Genomic DNA, 18,100 nt, shown 5'->3' with positions numbered 1-18,100 from the left:
ATCTGAAGATTTAAACTCTGTGACAGAATCGTCTGAATGTTTTTAATGTTTGCAGAAGTGTTGCAGGAGCGTTTCTCACTTACAGTATAATACTGACCTGCAATCTGCATCAGATGATCAGTGAATGTATTGTGTGCTGTCGGTCAGACTGGACATGCATTTACATTAATGACCGTGTCTCTTTATTGTTCCAGGACCAAACCAAGAAAGTCCTTCACAAACCCAAAACTCGTCTCTTATAATGTGGATATCCGCTGCTGCTGCTGGAACTCTCTTCATCGCTGCAGTTTTCTTCATCTACAGAAAACACAGAAAAACTGATCAAGAGGGCAAGTGTAAAATACAACTAAAAATGCAGATCTAGTGAAGATGGAGAGAATCTTTGTTGTTATTTTAACATGTCTGTCATTATTTTCAAACAGATCAAACTCGTGCAGGAGAGATCGTTTACGTTGATCCAACATTATTCAAAAGAGCACAGAAACCGGTGAGATCATTTATGATTTGTGTCTCTCTGTATCATTTGCATTAACAGCGAGTCAGATGTACAGTATTTCTGTGTATGATGATTTATCATACACAACAGCAGATGTATTTATAAAAGCACTAAATGTGTTTTTATTCTCTTCTGATGACTTTATGATGGAGAGTTTCATCATTCAATGCTGGAAACACTGATTATCCCCCAATAATACTCATATTTAACTATTAAAACATCTTTATTTATATGACGATCATTTCACGTGCATGAATAGTTCCAGATGAGACTCAACAGAAGAACTTTGACATGATTCTGACATTTGTACTCAATCCCTGATTAATACAGTCAATAATGTCCATAAAGGGAAGATAAAGGAACATATTTAGTCTATTCCCAAAGACGAACGAGTCGCTGAGTCGTCTATTGTCCATATAAACATCATTCTGATCCAACAAGAAAATATCAATAAATTTTTTCAATTTTTACACTAATTATATTGCTGTCTGTTTTCAGGCTCAATTTTTAACCGTTACTTTTAATTGACAGATTAATTTAGGCCTAATCTGCAACCTTACGATTGTATTTTTATTTGATTATTTGATTTATTTGTAAATGCTATCAATTGTGTAGTTAATGTTGTTGCTTATTTAATTTTAATACATATAATTTAATATAAAATGCAAATCAAATACACTATTATTATAAAAATATATCAGTTTATATATAGTTATAATTATATATTTTCACCACCTGAGGTTGAAGAGTCTGTCGGGAAAACAGAGCTCAGATTTTAAGAGTTTTTGATCCTATTTTTTTGCCTATTCATAGAAAGTGTGTTTTCTACATTATCTTTTGGCTTATGAGTGCGCTTTGATCTATAAAAGCAAAAGGAAACACTTTACAATAAAGAGCCGTTAGTTAACATGAACTAACAATGAACAACACATTTCTCATGTTTATTCATGTTTTTTAATGTTAACTTCAACATTAATTAATAATTATTTTTTAAATATAAAGTTGTATTTTTTAACATTAGTTAATGCAATATGAAAAAACATGAACTAACAATAAACAATTGCAATTGTATTATCTAACAGTAACAAAGTTTAATAAATATAATGTTCATTGTTAGTTAATGATAAAAATGCATTAACTAAAGTTCACAAATGGCACTTAATTGTAAAGTGTTACCAAGCAATATTTGTGTTGAATAAAATTATCTTCAATCATTATTATGAAAAACTGAAATAACAATAAGAGCCGGTTAAGGTTCAATGTGTGTTTCTGCTCAAATAAACATTGTTAAACGGTCTCACAGGAAGCTCAAACTTCAGGAGCAAAACTTGGCTGAGCTGAAAACTGTTCGGTTGATTTGACATTTGAATGTGTGAAAAAGACGGACAGACAGACACAAATATGCAGTTGAAGTCAGACGTTTACATACACTTAGGTTCATGTAATTAAAAGTCACTGCACAGATTTCATATTATCATACTATAGTTTGGGCGTGTCTTTTAGACTCGTGTCTGCTTTGTACATGACACGAGTCATTTTTCCATCAATGGTTTACAGACGATTGTTTCACTTTTAATTGACTAACACAATTCCAGTGGATCAGAAGTTTACATACACTAAGTTAACTCTGTCTTTAAACAGTTTGGAAAATTCCAGAAAATTATGTCAAGCCTTTAGACAATTAGCTTCTGATAGGAGGTGTACTGAATTGGAGGTGTACCTGTGGATGTATTTGAAGACCTATCTTCAAACTCAGTGTCTCTTTGCTTGACATCGTTAGAAAATCAAAAGAAATCAGCCAAGAGCTCAGAAATTATTATGGGACCTCCACAATTCTGGTTCATCATTGGGAGCAAAATTAAAAATGCCTGAAGGTGCCACGTTCATCTGTACAAACAATAGTACACAAGTATAAACACCATGTGACCACACAGTCATCACAGCCGCTGCTCCAAAACCACCATAAAAAGCCAGACTACAGTTTGCAAGTGCACATGGGGACAAAAATCTGACTTTCTGGAGAAATGTCCTCTGGTCTGATGAAACAAACATTGAACTGTTTGGCCATAATGATCATTGTTATGTTTGGAGGAAAAAGGGTGAGGCTTGCAAGCCGAAGAACACCATCCCAACTGTGAAGAATGAGGGGGGGCAGCATCATGTTGTGGGGGTGCTTTGGTGCACTTCACTAAATAGATGATGACATCATGTGGAAGGAAAATGATGTGGATATATTGAAGCAACATCTCAAGACGTCAACCAGGAAGTTAAAGCTCAGTCACAAATGGGTCTTCCAAATGGACAATGACCCCAAGCACACCTCCAAAGTTGTGTCAAAATGGCTTAAGGACAATAAAGTCAAGGTATTGGAGCGGCATCACAAAGCCCTGACCTCAATCTGATAGAACCAACCTGACTCAGTTACTCCAGTTCTGTCTTGAGAAATGGGACAAAATTCCAGCAACATATTGTGAAAAGCTTGTGGATGGATCCCCAAAACTTTTTTGACCCAAGTTAAGCAATTTAAAGGCAATTCTACCAAATACTAACAGAGTGTATGTAAACTTCTGACCCACTGGGAATGTGATAAAAGAAACAAAAGCTGAAATAAATAATTCTCTCCACTATTATTCTGATATTTCAAATTCTTAAAATAAAGTCGTGATCCGAATTGACCTCTGACAGGGAATGTTTTCTACCATTAAATGTCATTTCATTTCATTTCATTTCAAAAACTTTATTTATCCCCATGGGGCAATTGCGAGACCCGTAGATTAGTACAAATAAATCTTTCATAATAAAGATAAAGATAACCTTATATGTTAAAAAATAAATAGACAGATATATATCAGCATTGTCAACAAATCCAAGCAGCATTTACCAATTGATATCGACAATTAATTCACATACTATATAGTTTGATTGTAGTATAAGTAAATGGATTTAGGCATAATAAGTTCATAGTCCGATCTTGCAAGTATTTAAAATCACTAAAAAAGTGTGCGTGTACTTGAGTGTGAGAGCGTGTGCAGTGACATGAAGTAACTAGTAATCAGGTTAAGAAGGAGTTCAGAGATGGTTGGGAGTTTAGGAGCTGGACAGCCTTAGGTACAAAGGTTGCCCTTCTCCTCTGAGTTCTGCAGTTTGGACAGCGTAGCCGACGTCCAGAGGGAAGCCACTCAAATGCAGGAAACATAGCATGTGAAGGGTCCTGTAAAATCCTGCCAGCTAACCTCAGCATCTGCTGCTCACATACAATGGGAAGGGCTCTGACCGGATGTCCTATTATTTTGGAACAGACTTTAGCTGAGTTTTGCAGGCGGTTTCTATTTTGTAGAGTGGTGGAGTGGAACCAGCAAGAGATGGAAAATGTCATAACACTCTCAATAAACGAATAGTAGAACGTTTTCAGGATGACCTTGCTGACCCCAAATGAGTTGAGTTTCCTCAGGAGATAGTGCCGCTGCTGGCATTTCTTGAGGATCTCCTCCGTGTTTGAATTAAATTTCATCCGATTATCAAAGATTGTACCCAGATACTTATATTCCTCAACAATTTCTACAGGCCTCCCATGGATAGTGGTACATCCTGCCATAGCCAGTTCCCTCTGCTTGTTGGAATAGGTCACTACCATATCCTTGGTCTTGTTCACATTTAGTTCTAGGCAGGATTTATCACACCATTCCACAAACTCCTGAAGAACTGAGCTGTGGTGCTGCAAGGAGCCCGAAAGCAAAGATAGGAGAACTGTGTCATCAGCGTACTTTACCAAATGGCAGTTTGGCTGGGAGGACCTACAGTCATCGGTATAAAGAATAAACAGCAGGGGTGAGAGGACACAGCCTTGCGGGGAACCAGTAGATGTGAACAGGACATCAGATAATGTGTCATTGACCAGGACTCTCTGTGACCTGTTGGTAAGGAAGTCGATTATCCACAAAATCAGTTGGTCATCTAGGAGGAAAGTAGAGAGTTTCTCAGCAAGAATATGTGTCTGCAAGGTATTAAATGCTGAGGAGAAATCAGCGAAAAGGAGTCTGGCTGTCATATTCGGAGAATCCAGATGTTTGTGGATAGTATCAGTAATAAAAACCTTTGCATCGTCCACCACTCTACCTGCGCGATAAGCAAACTGAAGTGGATCCATCTGTAAATCCGTAATCTTAATAATATGCTTTTTGATGACCCTCTCCATAGCTTTCATGGCTAGAGAGGTGATAGCCACTGGCCTGAGGTCGTTCATGATCTTAATAGTACTTTTTTTGGGGATTGGAATAACTGTGGAATCCTTCCACAGCTGAGGAACTGTGCCATCATCCAGGGATCTCTGGAACAACACCTGGAACACTCCCCCCAGCTGCTCAGCACAGTACCTCAAAGTACGACCGCTGATCTTATCCGGCCCTGTTGCTGTGTTGACTTTCGTCTTCTTGAGGGCTCCCACCACATCCTCTATGTTAATAGTGAGTGAGGAGTCACCAGGTTTGAATTTAGAGAAGACTTCCTTTAGCTGAATATTATTATCTGTCTCAAACCTAGTGAAAAAGGCGTTAAGGTCATTGGGGAGTGATGCTGGACTGCTGCCTGCAACCTGAATGAGCTTACAGGAAGTGGGGGCAGTATTCACAGCTGCCATATTCTTAATGCCCTGCCATGCTGTACGGAGGTCCCCTTTAGTAAAAGATTGTTCCACCTTGACTTTATAATTTAATTTGGCAGTTTTGATAGCACGCTTAACTTCTCTATTGACCTCCTTTTTTTCAATTTCAGAGCCACTGAAGAACACTCTCTTTTTCTTGTTAATAATCTCCTTTTAGGAGTGGCAGTGTGAACATTAAACAACTGTATGGACAGTGTACAGTGATGAACTACTATATAATACACATTATTGATGTCTGATAATGTCAGATAGAGACCGGTTTGACCAACTAAAGCAAAACAAGCACAAACAGAGTATGGTATGTCTGAAGTACAGAATAACGGTCAAAACTCTTTACGGGTAAAAGCGTTACAGCTCTGGGTGTATCTGCATGCTGACATACGACTGTTAAACTGTTCCACAGGAAACTGGACTTCCGCAACTGCGCTGTCTGTGAGAGGAAATAAATGCATCAGTCTAAATGTATGTTATAGGTCACAGCTTCTTTAGGAATTTAGCTTCTTAAATTGTGTGTTAAGGGTCAAATATTGTTAAACCACAAATAAGCGACTATGAGAAAGCAGCAAAATTGAGTTAAAGTAAAATAAGCTGAATTATAAAGCAGAGTTTAACTACTGAATAAACTCAAGAAAAAAAGAGAAAACATTAATGCAATTATTTTTATAAAATTGATAAATAAAACAGATTACATTTATTATGAACACATTCAAAAGCAGTGGACTAAAATGGCTAAAAGAAAAATACAAACTGGCATACTTTAACTATTTATATTTATATTATTTGCAGTCGTCCATTCCTAAGAATGCCACAAATGAAATGATCTATGAAAATGAATATGTTACCAGCTACTGGTAATGATAATGACTAATGAAGAACAACTGCACTTCATTTAACATCGATATTTTCTCTTCAAGTGTCTTTATTTATGAAACCATGAGAAATAGTATAGAATGGATCTAGAACATGTCTCAGTAAACATAATCACCATTAGTATTTTTAATAAAGCATAAATTATAATTGGAAGGAATAGTTCACGCAAAAACGAAAATTCTCTCATCATTTACTCACCCCCATTATATCACCGATGTGTGTGACTTTCTTTCTTCTGATGGACACAAATTAAGATTTTTAGAAGAATATTTCAGCTCTGTAGGTCCATACAATGCAAGTGAATGGTGACCAGAACTTTGAAGCTGAAGACACATTATGTGTGTGTTTCAACATTATGGCACAAATGCTGTCGATTGAGCTCAACTTGACTTGAACCCGGAATATTCCTTTAAGGGAATGGGAACACTGAATATTCTGGAGGACACACATGTTCTATCATGACATCACATGAAGCAAAAAAGACCAATGTGTCATTCTTAATAAGGACTTTAAGCAGCAGGTGCGGTTACGATGTTCTGTGTACGCGACATCACTCACTTCCTGATATCTAAACATTTATATGTTAAATGTATTACCCACGGTCGGTTACAAATGACTATATATATATATATATCAATAGCCTATTAATAATAATATCTAGATTTGTAGATGTATTGATATTGTACAACAGTAAACGCTCTTCTTCTGACAGTTATTAATACAAGCATCCCTTTTAAATGACATTTATTTTCCTTAAATGATAAAATACTGTCATTATTGCTTAGTGATTTTTCCATAGTGTCCCGTCCGCTGCTGCTGTTTAAAGTCCTTATTATTTTGTTTCCATTCCACATCTGTAAACTCCTTTAAGGACAACTCTCACCCAACTGTCTTTACTTCATACTTGTATCCAGAGACACCTGCAGTTATATTGGTTATTATGACTAGTGCCCGACTAATATATCGGTCAGCCAATATTATCCTTTCACAGATATATCAGTACCGGTGTATATGTTTACCAATATGTGCTGACATGAAAACTCTTCAATTTAAGAGCATATAATGCAGAAAACAATGCTTTAGATTTGGTGTCATTACATAGTTTGTCCAGCAGAGTGCGCTCCGACTTGTTTACAGAGCTGAACTGCCGGTGGCTCTGCAGACAGGGCGGAGTTGAGCGGTGCGGTGTTAAGCGGTGTCTTCTCGGTAAGTTGCTAACTAGTTTCTGAAATACATATTGGAAAGTTAATAAACAATGACCCCATCATTTTCCCTTTTCAATATAACTAATATAATGTTAACCCTGTCCCTGACAACCATGCCACTCATGTTTATCACATCTGTTTGCTGTTAGCAGCTATAGTTTGTCAGTGCAGTCAGTAATGTAGCAGATTGAAAGGTAACATCAGAACATCTTGTTGCAGCTCATTAGACAACGGTGCGGTGGTGGATTGTGTATGTTGAGTTCACACTACGTTGTCACTTAGTTGGTGAGACACAACACTGGTCCATCTTTTACTCTCCGTGACAACAAGCTTATAGCTAACTAGCTAATCGCGTAGCTGCTTGTCAGCTGAGTGGAAGCTAATGTGTAAACATGTATTCAACAAACTGTTTTATTCAGGAATCACAGTTTGGTACCCCTTCAACTAAACAATTCCAGTCACTGCGTTTACAAAATGTAATATTTAAAAGTCTGGTTTTCCATGGTTGAAGTTTCCTCTGAACTTGTATAGCAGAATACGGTGTGACACCGCTGCCGCTGTTTATCTGTTGACAGGTGTAAATCAGGGCCGGAGTGGGACTCATTTTCAGCCCTGGAGTTTCATGCCTTAGACCGGCCCACTTTAGTTCCCGACTGACTATTAAAATAATGTAATTAAAACCTCAGTATATAAGAAAAAAACAAGTCCTTAAAACAAGATACATTTACTTCAGAAGCATCATATAAGTTAGACTTGCTTTAAGAGAATGTATCTTGAATATAAGTGTATTTATATATAAGTGTATTTTTCACATGGTTATACTTCTGCAAGTGCAGTAAAGACAAAATATTCTTATATTCAAGGTCTATTTTCTAAAAGCAAGTGTAAATATCTGATATGCTGCTTCTCAGGTGAATTAATCTTTTTTAAAGGTTTTTAAATATTTTAAAATATTTGTATTTTTAATATTAAATTCAACATTCTCAGATAACAATTTTTTTCTTCTGCAGTACAGTTCCTAAAGTAAATGTATAATTGTTTTAAATGAGTTTTAGATATTTTTTTTTATAGGAAAACAAGCCAAAACAAAACAAATCTTAAACACATTTCGTTGCAGTGTGTAATGGGGCGGAGACTCTCTCACTTTTCTATTCATTCAATCCATCTTTAACTCACAAAAAACTCTCTTAATAATAAAGCTGCGTATTGCCAATTTTCATCAGGATAAGAAATGCACAGTGCCACGTATTTTATGATTCAATAAATCGTGAGCCATCGCGTTTAATCTAGCTTTAGCAAGCGCGGGCTCGAGAGACCAGCGTCCCCGTGACAGAGTGTCTCTCAGCCGGGTGCAGCTTCAATCTCTCCCCCTTAGATCGGGACATTCGTGCAGCTCATAGAAGAGACACTGACCGCACATAGAAATGCCAGTTTTGGAGTTTGTACTTAACTACAAGACCTGCTTCCGTATTATTTGAACTTTAATAGCACGCATTAAATATAACTGCATTGATGATGTAACACCGGGTGTTTCCTTTAAAGACCTCCGGCTCCGCTTATTCCACAACGAGACTGCTTCTGTATTTACTTATTGGATATTTTTGTATAATTATTTCCCAATACTTTGGGATCTACATCACCTGAAGCTGTTTGGAAAGTTTAGAGTTTATCTGGACGGTGATCTGTTTCTTCCTCAGTCATAAAGGCGCGAACTGCGGTGCAGCTCTCACACGTCATCATTACCGTTTATTGTGATCTCATGTTACGTTAAATGAGATCAAACGACATTCGACAATGAACATTGTTGTCAACTTTTTTTATTGTCGACGTTGTCATTTATGTTATTAATATGTTATGTTATTTTCTCAGTGTTCAGAATTTGTTGACAGAGTCTAATTATAATGATGTCAAATATTCTTTGATACAAATATTTGTTTAAGAAAGCAGCCTTCTGAGTACATTTGCATAGTCATATCGGGGCAAAATCGGTGAACAATCCACAGAAAATGTCTGTTTTCATTCCAGCTCAAAAATATATCTTAAAAAAACAATATCGGCCACCATCGATAATCTGTGATTTAAATCGGTATTGGTATCGGTCTCTGTAATTATTACTGTATATTGTAACTATACTTCAAAGGGGATGGAGCGTTGGAAGGACAGAGAGGGGAAACGCAAAGTGAAGCTCCGTCATGCGTCCAAAAGATGAGAACATTCTCCACCTGAGCTTTCCCTAGTGTGTAAGCGTCCTAAGCTAAATGAATGTTGGGTGCTGATTGTAAATGGATGTATTGTATGAAGAAAGCTTTTCTGGCTTATTATTAGAAATCTCAACTAAGCAAAAAAAATTAAAAACACCAATTACGGACTTTGGTGCCATATTTGTGGTGGCTTTCTCAGCCTTTCTTGCATCTCCAGAATAAGACAACTGACGCTCTTGCACAAAAGTTTTCATCAGAATACATGTAATGCACATGCAAACTAATATTTGTATCGGATTACAAAGTTTAGGTCAATATAAAAATTACATTTGGAATCTGCAACCGGATATAATGTATTCATATTGACAAATATTCTTGCATGTAAAAATAGTTAATATCTACTGAAGAGATCTAAGATTAAGATTCAACTTTATTGTCATTGTGCAGAGTACAGGTACAGAGCCATATCCCAACTAAGCTGGGGTCAGAGTGCAGGGTCAGCCATGAAACAGCGCCCCTGGAGCAGATAGGGTCAAGGGCCCAACAGTGGCATCTTGACGGTGCTGGGGCTTGAACCCCCAATCTTTCGGTCAGTAACCCAGAGAATGAACCGCTGAGCTACCACTGCCTGTTCCTAGTTTATGATGCATGTGCAGAGCGTTACATGGTGCTAAAGGAAGAGTAATCGAGCTTGAAATCATGATCGTCAAGAAGACTGCTGTCAAGATGTGCTGTGAAAAAGGTTATATTTTGGTCTGTTCTCACCCAAAACCAATTGGATCACTTCATAAGACAATGATTCAACCACTGGAGTCTTATGAATTACTTTTATGTTGATTTTATGTGATATTTGGACATCTGAGTTCTGGCCACCATTCACTAGCATTCTACTGACCCGTGACCACACTCACAAACACAAGAATAAATGTGTTACATTTGGTCACGTCAGTCCTTTACCAGCTATATCAGCCTTATTTCTCAATTCTAATTCTTGATGAGCATGGCCTATTGAACCCCATGAGTTGGTTTAATTAATAATTAAAATGATTAGATCTATTGTATTTTAATATTAGAGCAGTCTTTCATGGCCTTTGATCAAGTTTCCCCCTCTGGCTTTCATTATCTGCCAAACTAGTGGAGATCTTGATAAGAAATAAATGACATTAAATTTGATGACAGTTGTTAAGTGTCTTAAGAGAACTGAAACTGACATGTTCGATGTGTTTCTACTCAAACACTGTCAAGTCCAGGGAAGTGCACAGACATTTTGGGGGGGCTCAAGTGGAAAAAAAGGGCACTTCTCATAATTATTTATTTAAAAAACAAAACATTAAATATAGTCACACAACTCTGACTTCCTTACCAATGAATTTGAATTCCCTCACACTCACACAATTGTTTCATACAGATTTCTACAGAATAATCAGTTCATACAGAGATCGTGGTCTTCTTTAGTATTCACTAGTTTATCACAAGAGCAACAGCAGCAAAGGAAACCACAATGTGCATGTTTTCTATGATACTAGTTTCAAGTATATATTTAGAATAAATGACTGCACCAAGGAGAGGGACATAGTTTTAATAATAATTTGTTTAAGGCATAAATCATTTTAATTCTTTTGTGTTATTGGAATACATAACACTTCAAAAATCTTCATTAAGTACAGTACATTAGTCTGTATGACCATGATATATTGCCTTAGCTAAACTTTACATAACTTATTACATTAGCTAGTATGTAGTAGCATTAGTAGCATGTTAGCAAGACACATGTTAACTATATTTGTCTTTTGGTTAATTAGCTGTAAAGTCGAGGCACTGGTAGCTTAGTCTTTTGTTCATCACCACTCACCTCCTCACAAGCCTAGAAAAACATGACTGGGAGCTGGGAGGTTGCCTGTCTGTCTGTCTGTCTGCCTGTCTGTCTCTGTCTGTCTGCCTGTTTGTCTGTCTGCCTGCCTGTTTGCCTGTTTGTCTGTCTGTTTGTCTGCCTGTTTGTCTGTCTGTTTGTCTGTCTGCCTGTTTGTCTGTCTGCCTGCCTGTTTGCCTGTTTGTCTGTCTGCCTGCCTGTCTGCCTGTTTGTCTGTCTGTTTGTCTGCCTGTTTGTCTGTCTGTTTGTCTGTCTGTTTGTCTGCCTGCCTGCCTGCCTGTTTGTCTGTCTGTCTGCCTGTCTGTCTGTCTGTGTGTCTGCCTGTCTGTCTGCCTGTTTGTCTGTCTGTCTGCCTGTTTTTCTGTCTGTCTGCCTGTCTGCCTGTCTGTGTATCATGTGCTGATGTGTGCTGCACTGCTGCGCAGAGGTAGGGAGCACATCGGACAAAGTTTCATCTCACAACCTGATATTTAGATTTTTTATTCCATAAATATTTGACAGGGAAGCTGTGCACAAACAGGAATAAATATATTCATTTATTTAAAAATAAATGTGTGCACGTGCCTGTCCTCATTTATAACATGATTATTAAACGGCATGTTTCTTTAGTGGAATAACTGTGTGTGCTCAATAAATCAGAGAAATCAACACATTTCTTTGTCCAGTGATTCGGACTGAATGTAAAGCAGAATCGGGGATCTGTCACAGACATCTGAGCTGTAGAAAACACTGTTTTACTCTTCATTTGAGCAATGGATCTGTTCCGTGTGCGTTTAGACCATTTCATTTTTAACCGGAAAAGAAATCAGCAGAAACGAGAAATTGACGCTTTTATTCCATTTTCCAAAAAAAGATTCAGGGCCCGATAATCTTAAACCCCAGTAAGCCTGTGTGATAATACAGTGAGGAAAATAAGTATTTGAACACCCTGCTATTTTGCAAGTTCTCCCACTTAGAAATCATGGAGGGGTCTGAAATTGTCATCGTAGGTGCATGTCCACTGTGAGAGACATAATCTAAAAAAAAAATCCAGAAATCACAATGTATGATTTTTAAACTATTTATTTGTATGATACAGCTGCAAATAAGTATTTGAACACCTGTCTATCAGCTAGAATTCTGACCCTCAAAGACCTGTTAGTCTGCCTTTAAAATGTCCACCTCCACTCCATTTATTATCCTAAATTAGATGCACCTGTTTGAGGTCGTTATCTGCATAAAGACACCTGTCCACCCCATACAATCAGTAAGAATCCAACTACTAACATGGCCAAGACCAAAGAGCTTGACAAAATTGTACACCTCCACAAGGCTGGAAAGGGCTACGGGGAAATTGCCAAGCAGCTTGGTGAAAAAAGGTCCACTGTTGGAGCAATCATTAGAAAATGGAAGAAGCTAAACATGACTGTCAATCTCCCTCGGACTGGGGCTCCATGCAAGATCTCACCTCGTGGGGTCTCAATGATCCTAAGAAAGGTGAGAAATCAGCCCAGAACTACACGGGAGGAGCTGGTCAATGACCTGAAAAGAGCTGGGACCACCGTTTCCAAGGTTACTGTTGGTAATACACTAAGACGTCATGGTTTGAAATCATGCATGGCATGGAAGGTTCCCCTGCTTAAACCAGCACATGTCAAGGCCCGTCTTAAGTTTGCCAATGACCATTTGGATGATCCAGAGGAGTCATGGGAGAAAGTCATGTGGTCAGATGAGACCAAAATAGAACTTTTTGGTCATAATTCCACTAACCGTGTTTGGAGGAAGAAGAATGATGAGTACCATCCCAAGAACACCATCCCTACTGTGAAGCATGGGGGTGGTAGCATCATGCTTTGGGGGTGTTTTTCTGCACATGGGACAGGGCGACTGCACTGTATTAAGGAGAGGATGACCGGGGCCATGTATTGCGAGATTTTGGGGAACAACCTCCTTCCCTCAGTTAGAGCATTGAAGATGGGTCGAGGCTGGGTCTTCCAACATGACAATGACCTGAAGCACACAGCCAGGATAACCAAGGAGTGGCTCTGTAAGAAGCATATCAAGGTTCTGGCGTGGCCTAGCCAGTCTCCAGACCTAAACCCAATAGAGAATCTTTGGAGGGAGCTCAAACTCCGTGTTTCTCAGCGACAGCCCAGAAACCTGACTGATCTAGAGAAGATCTGTGTGGAGGAGTGGGCCAAAATCCCTCCTGCAGTGTGTGCAAACCTGGTGAAAAACTACAGGAAACGTTTGACCTCTGTAATCGCAAACAAAGGCTACTGTACCAAATATTAACATTGATTTTCTCAGGTGTTCAAATACTTATTTGCAGCTGTATCATACAAATAAATAGTTAAAAAATCATTCATTGTGATTTCTGGATTTTTTTTTTAGATTATGTCTCTCAAAGTGGACATGCACCTACGATGACAATTTCAGACCCCTCCATGATTTCTAAGTGGGAGAACTTGCAAAATAGCAGGGTGTTCAAATACTTATTTTCCTCACTGTATGTTCCTGCATGTGGCACAAACTGTACCAGTCAGGGCAGAGTATGGGGGTCTGTGCCAGGCTGCCAGCTTTCTTCTATGTGGGCATGGGTATGGCATTCTACACGTGGCACAGAATAAATTGTCAAACCCTTTCTGTTTATTTTAATAAAAGCATAATTAATAGAATAATGTCTTTTAATATATATTTTTGTTTTACTTTTTACTGTTTGAAATTGTTTTCTTGACTGAAAAGTCAAGGGACATTTTTGTCACATATTATGATAATGACCTGACATGATAAGTATTCATAATAATAATAATAAAAGATCAACACAACCGATGAGAACTTTTAATCAGGAAATTATAGAAAGATTCTTTAATCAAGGATATTAAAGATTATGAAAATAAGTTTTATTGTAGGTCTGGTAACAATAATAAAGCGCAACAGTCACCGCCCACTTTTTCAGCCGTCTGTGTTCCGGAAGTATTTCCCTCGTTCATTTCCTCATAGACTTTTAATAAAGTCCTTCATAAAAGAGTTGCGAGTCATGAACCAAACCAACCGGCTCCCAGGAGAATCACAACAATACAAACTTTATCGTAGATAAAGACATCGAGGAACAAGGACTTATCGTGCTTCAAGAGGGCACGAACTACAATCCCATGATGCATTGCGAATGATGTCGTCGAATAATAAAAACAATGGGAATGATATAAAACTATTGATTTTAGGTTGTTGATTATAAGTATAGAAACAATATATTTGACTTTTATTGTCAAATATCTCAAATGTACAAATATATAAGCAGTTTAAGGGTGAAGGGAGGCCGACTCGATTACATCATTCACAGTGCGTCACGGTTCTCTGATTGGTGGATATTTCTCTGCTGTATCATGGGTAATGTAGTTGTTTACCATGAACAGGGTTTTTAAACAATGAAGTTGAGATAACGCAGACGGATGTCTTCATCAGAGGCAGAAATCATCCATGAATAACCTCAGAGCTCATGGTGGATCTGTCTTTAAAGTTTGATAAGTTATATTTGAAAATAAATTTGTCTATGGGATAATTCAATGGGAGGTTTATTTCCGGAGTCAGACTGTTGCGCTCTATTGCAGTAACTCTGGTATTTTTGGCAGAAAACATTGGTTGCCATGGTAAATGGTTCGTAGAGTACAGGGCTGCTGTTTTCTTGTTGTTTTGCCGATTGCTCTGAATAACTCTCTGCTACACGGTTGTGCTCTGTCTTGTGTGTCTGTGTGAGAAAATGGACGTGTGGCATGAGAGCGCCAGTTAAGTCATTCTCACACTCAATGCCCTCATACATGTGTGAATAACAGTTTCAACAGAACAGGTCAATAAAGTAAATGATCTAAATATCAAACCCCTCTCACTTAAATGATCAAACAAGCATTCAGCCTCTCAGTTCTTAATCTGTCCTTGCATATGTCATCTGGATTTAAATGTTTTTCTACATAAACATGCACTAGATGAACAGTTTGATCATTATCATACATCTCGTGCCACTTTTAAAAGATGCAATGTCAAGTTATATCTCTAAATTTATTTCATTCAGTTGCGCTGTTTCCTGTTGTTTTGAAGGCATCCTGGGCCACGTTTGCACCCATCTGTGCTATTTTGAATTGTTAGTCTTTTGTAAACATGCACTAGATGGATGTCTTTGAACGTTTTGATGCATTCCGTTGATGTGTGGCGTGTTTTAAAAGCGGTACTTCTAAAAATGCGTCACATGTTGCTGCTGCCACTGACTGGGAGAAACACATGCCGTTCTGTGTGTGAACAATCAAGTAAAATGTTGATGTTGAAGCACCCATGAACATCACCATGGATTGTATTACATTTGTGTTTTCAGAACATATCAACGTGGATTGCTTGTGGACCAGTCACAAAATGATTCAAGTGTTTCAAAGACGAAAGATGGAACAGTTAAAACACAATTGAGGGAATATTGTTGGTCTAACATGTGGCTTTATGTAGATGCAAAGTTCACATTTCAAAGCGTCTGTGAAAAAAGAAACTTGATAAAAAACGTTCAGTTCCTGACACTTCTGTATTTTTGAGACTTGGTAACTCCGCCCCTTCAGCTATGTACTTATCCATATTTATTGCACATATGCTATCTCTCATTATGCAAACAATGAAATTGTCATGTTCTCTGTTGTCTTTTGTTTTTGTGCTTTTATGTTGAAGTTTAGTTTAGTTCCTGGTTCCTGTTTGTTTTTTGTAGTCCTTTTGTAGTTTCATTTTATGATTGGTTTTCCCCTGATTAGTTCTCATTCCCTGATAGTTTCCCCAGGTATTCCTCATTCCATTTTTTTGTTCCTTTATGTATTTAAGTCCTTGGTTTCCCTGTTTCCAGTGTTAGTTCTTGCATGTGTTATTATGCTCTGTGCCAGGTTTCCTTAGTTTTTCTTTGTCCTGAGTTTTCCTGTTTTTATTAATAAAAGCTGCATTTAGATCCACACTCTCTGCCTACCTTCGTCACAGAAGAACTAACCTCAGATGGATCTAGCAGCAATCTTCCTCCAGTTGAGCCGAGCGAACCTCCCTTTAATTGAATACTCACGTATGTTTTGAACCATTGTCAGATGCACTGGATATGCGGACCGACACCTAAAGTCCATCTACCAGATCGGCCTCCTTGCCCATGGATGGGAGGAGTTGCCGGAGACTGGTGAGTACACTTGGATGGAGTACGTGGATATGATTTTGGAGAGGTTTGCTCCTGAGGGTACTCTCAACGAGCCCACGCCTGCCACGGCCAATGATTTGCCAGCCTCGTCCGTCCCAGAGCCAGCGTTGCCAGCTTCGTCTGCCCGGAGGAGGAGGAGAAGAGGAAAGGCTTCTGCTACCCAGTCTCCGCCTGCCACGGTCAGCGAGCCAGAACCCATGCCTGCCACGGTTAGCGAGCCAGCGCCTGTAGCCTCGACCGTCCCAGAGCCAGCGCCTCTCGAGCCTCCCAGGGTTCCGCCTCTCGAGCCTTCCAGGGCTCCGCCTTCCAGGGCTCTGCCTCTCGAGCCTTCCAGGGCTTTGCCTCTCGAGCCTCCCAGGGCTCCGCCTTTCGAGCCTTCCATGGCCCCGCCTCCCAGGGCTCCGCCTCCCGAGCCTCCCAGGGCTCCGCCTTCCACAGCACTGCCTTCCATGGCTCCCTTTCCCGGGCCTTACACGGCTCCGCCCCCTGAGCCTTCCACAGCTCCGCCTTCCATGGCTCCATCTCCCGGACCTTCCACCACTCCGCCCACACAGGCTTCCATGAATCTGCCTTCCACGGCTCCGCCCCCAGAGCTTTCCACGGCTCAACCACCAGAGCCTTCCACAGCTCAGCCTTCCATGGCTCCATCTTCCAGGCCTCCCAGGGCTCCATCTTCCAACACTCTGCCCACACTGCTTTCCATGGCTCCACCTTCCATGGCTCCGCCCCCTGAGCTTTCCACAGCTCTGCCTTCCAAGGCTCAGTCTCCCGGGCCTTCCACCACTCCGCCCACACAACCTTCCATGAATCTGCCTTCCACGGCTCCGGCCCCTGAGCTTTCCATAGCTCTGCCTTCCATGGCTCCGTCTCCCGGGCCTCCCAGGGCTCCGCCTTCCACAGCACTGCCTTCCATGGCTCCCTTTCCCGGGCCTTACATGGCTCCGCCCCCTGAGCCTTCCACAGCCCCGCCTTCCATGGCTCTGTCTCCTGGGCCTTCCACCACTCCGCCCACACAGCCTTCCATGAATCTGCCTTCCACGGCTCCGCCCCCTGAGCTTTCCACAGCTCTGCCTTCCACGGCTCCGCCCCCAGAGCTTTCCACGGCTCCACCACCAGAGCCTTCCACAGCTCCGCCTTCCATGGCTCCGTCTTCCGGGCCTCCCAGGGCTCCACCTTCCAACACTCCACCCACACTGCCTTCCACGGCTCCACCATCCATGGCTCCGCCCCCTGAGCTTTCCACAGCTCTGCCTTGCATGGCTCCGTCTCCCGGGCCTTCCACCACTCTGCCCACACAGCCTTCCATGAATCTGCCTTCCACGGCTCCGCCCCCTGAGCTTTCCACAGCTCCACCACCAGAGCCTTCCACAGATCCACCTTCCATGGCTCCATCTTCCGGGCCTCCCAGGGCTCCACCTTCCACAGCCCCGCCTTCCATGGCCCTGTCTTCCGGGCCTCCCAGGGCTCCGCCTTCAACAGCACTGCCTTCCATGGCTCCGCCTCCCGAGCCTTCCAGGCCTCTTGACCCTGTTCCCATCCTGTTGCCTCCTCCCAGGCCTCCTGACCCTGTTGCCATCCTGTGGCCTCCTCCCAGACCTCCTGACCTGGTCCCT

General features: G+C 40.4%; 2 protein-coding genes across 3 annotated transcripts in view; one reads left to right on the top strand and one right to left on the bottom strand.

Moving 5' to 3' along the window:
• Positions 1 to 18,100, bottom strand: part of LOC127639803 (hepatocyte cell adhesion molecule-like) — a 328,338-nt gene that overhangs the window by 227,426 nt on the left and 82,812 nt on the right. The window lies entirely within an intron of this gene.
• The window catches only part of LOC127639806 (SLAM family member 9-like), a 156,041-nt gene that overhangs the window by 130,446 nt on the left and 7,495 nt on the right, over positions 1 to 18,100 (top strand). For both annotated transcript variants that reach the window (XM_052122055.1, XM_052122054.1), the window contains 2 exons: positions 195 to 329; positions 423 to 487. In XM_052122055.1, coding sequence (XP_051978015.1) covers positions 195 to 329; positions 423 to 487 — 200 coding nt within the window. The remainder of the gene's footprint in view (positions 1 to 194; positions 330 to 422; positions 488 to 18,100) is intronic.

The sequence above is a fragment of the Xyrauchen texanus genome, chromosome 48 (genome assembly GCF_025860055.1).
Source record: "Xyrauchen texanus isolate HMW12.3.18 chromosome 48, RBS_HiC_50CHRs, whole genome shotgun sequence".
Lineage (NCBI taxonomy): Eukaryota > Metazoa > Chordata > Actinopteri > Cypriniformes > Catostomidae > Xyrauchen > Xyrauchen texanus.
This window is presented reverse-complemented; position numbering and strand designations above follow the sequence as displayed.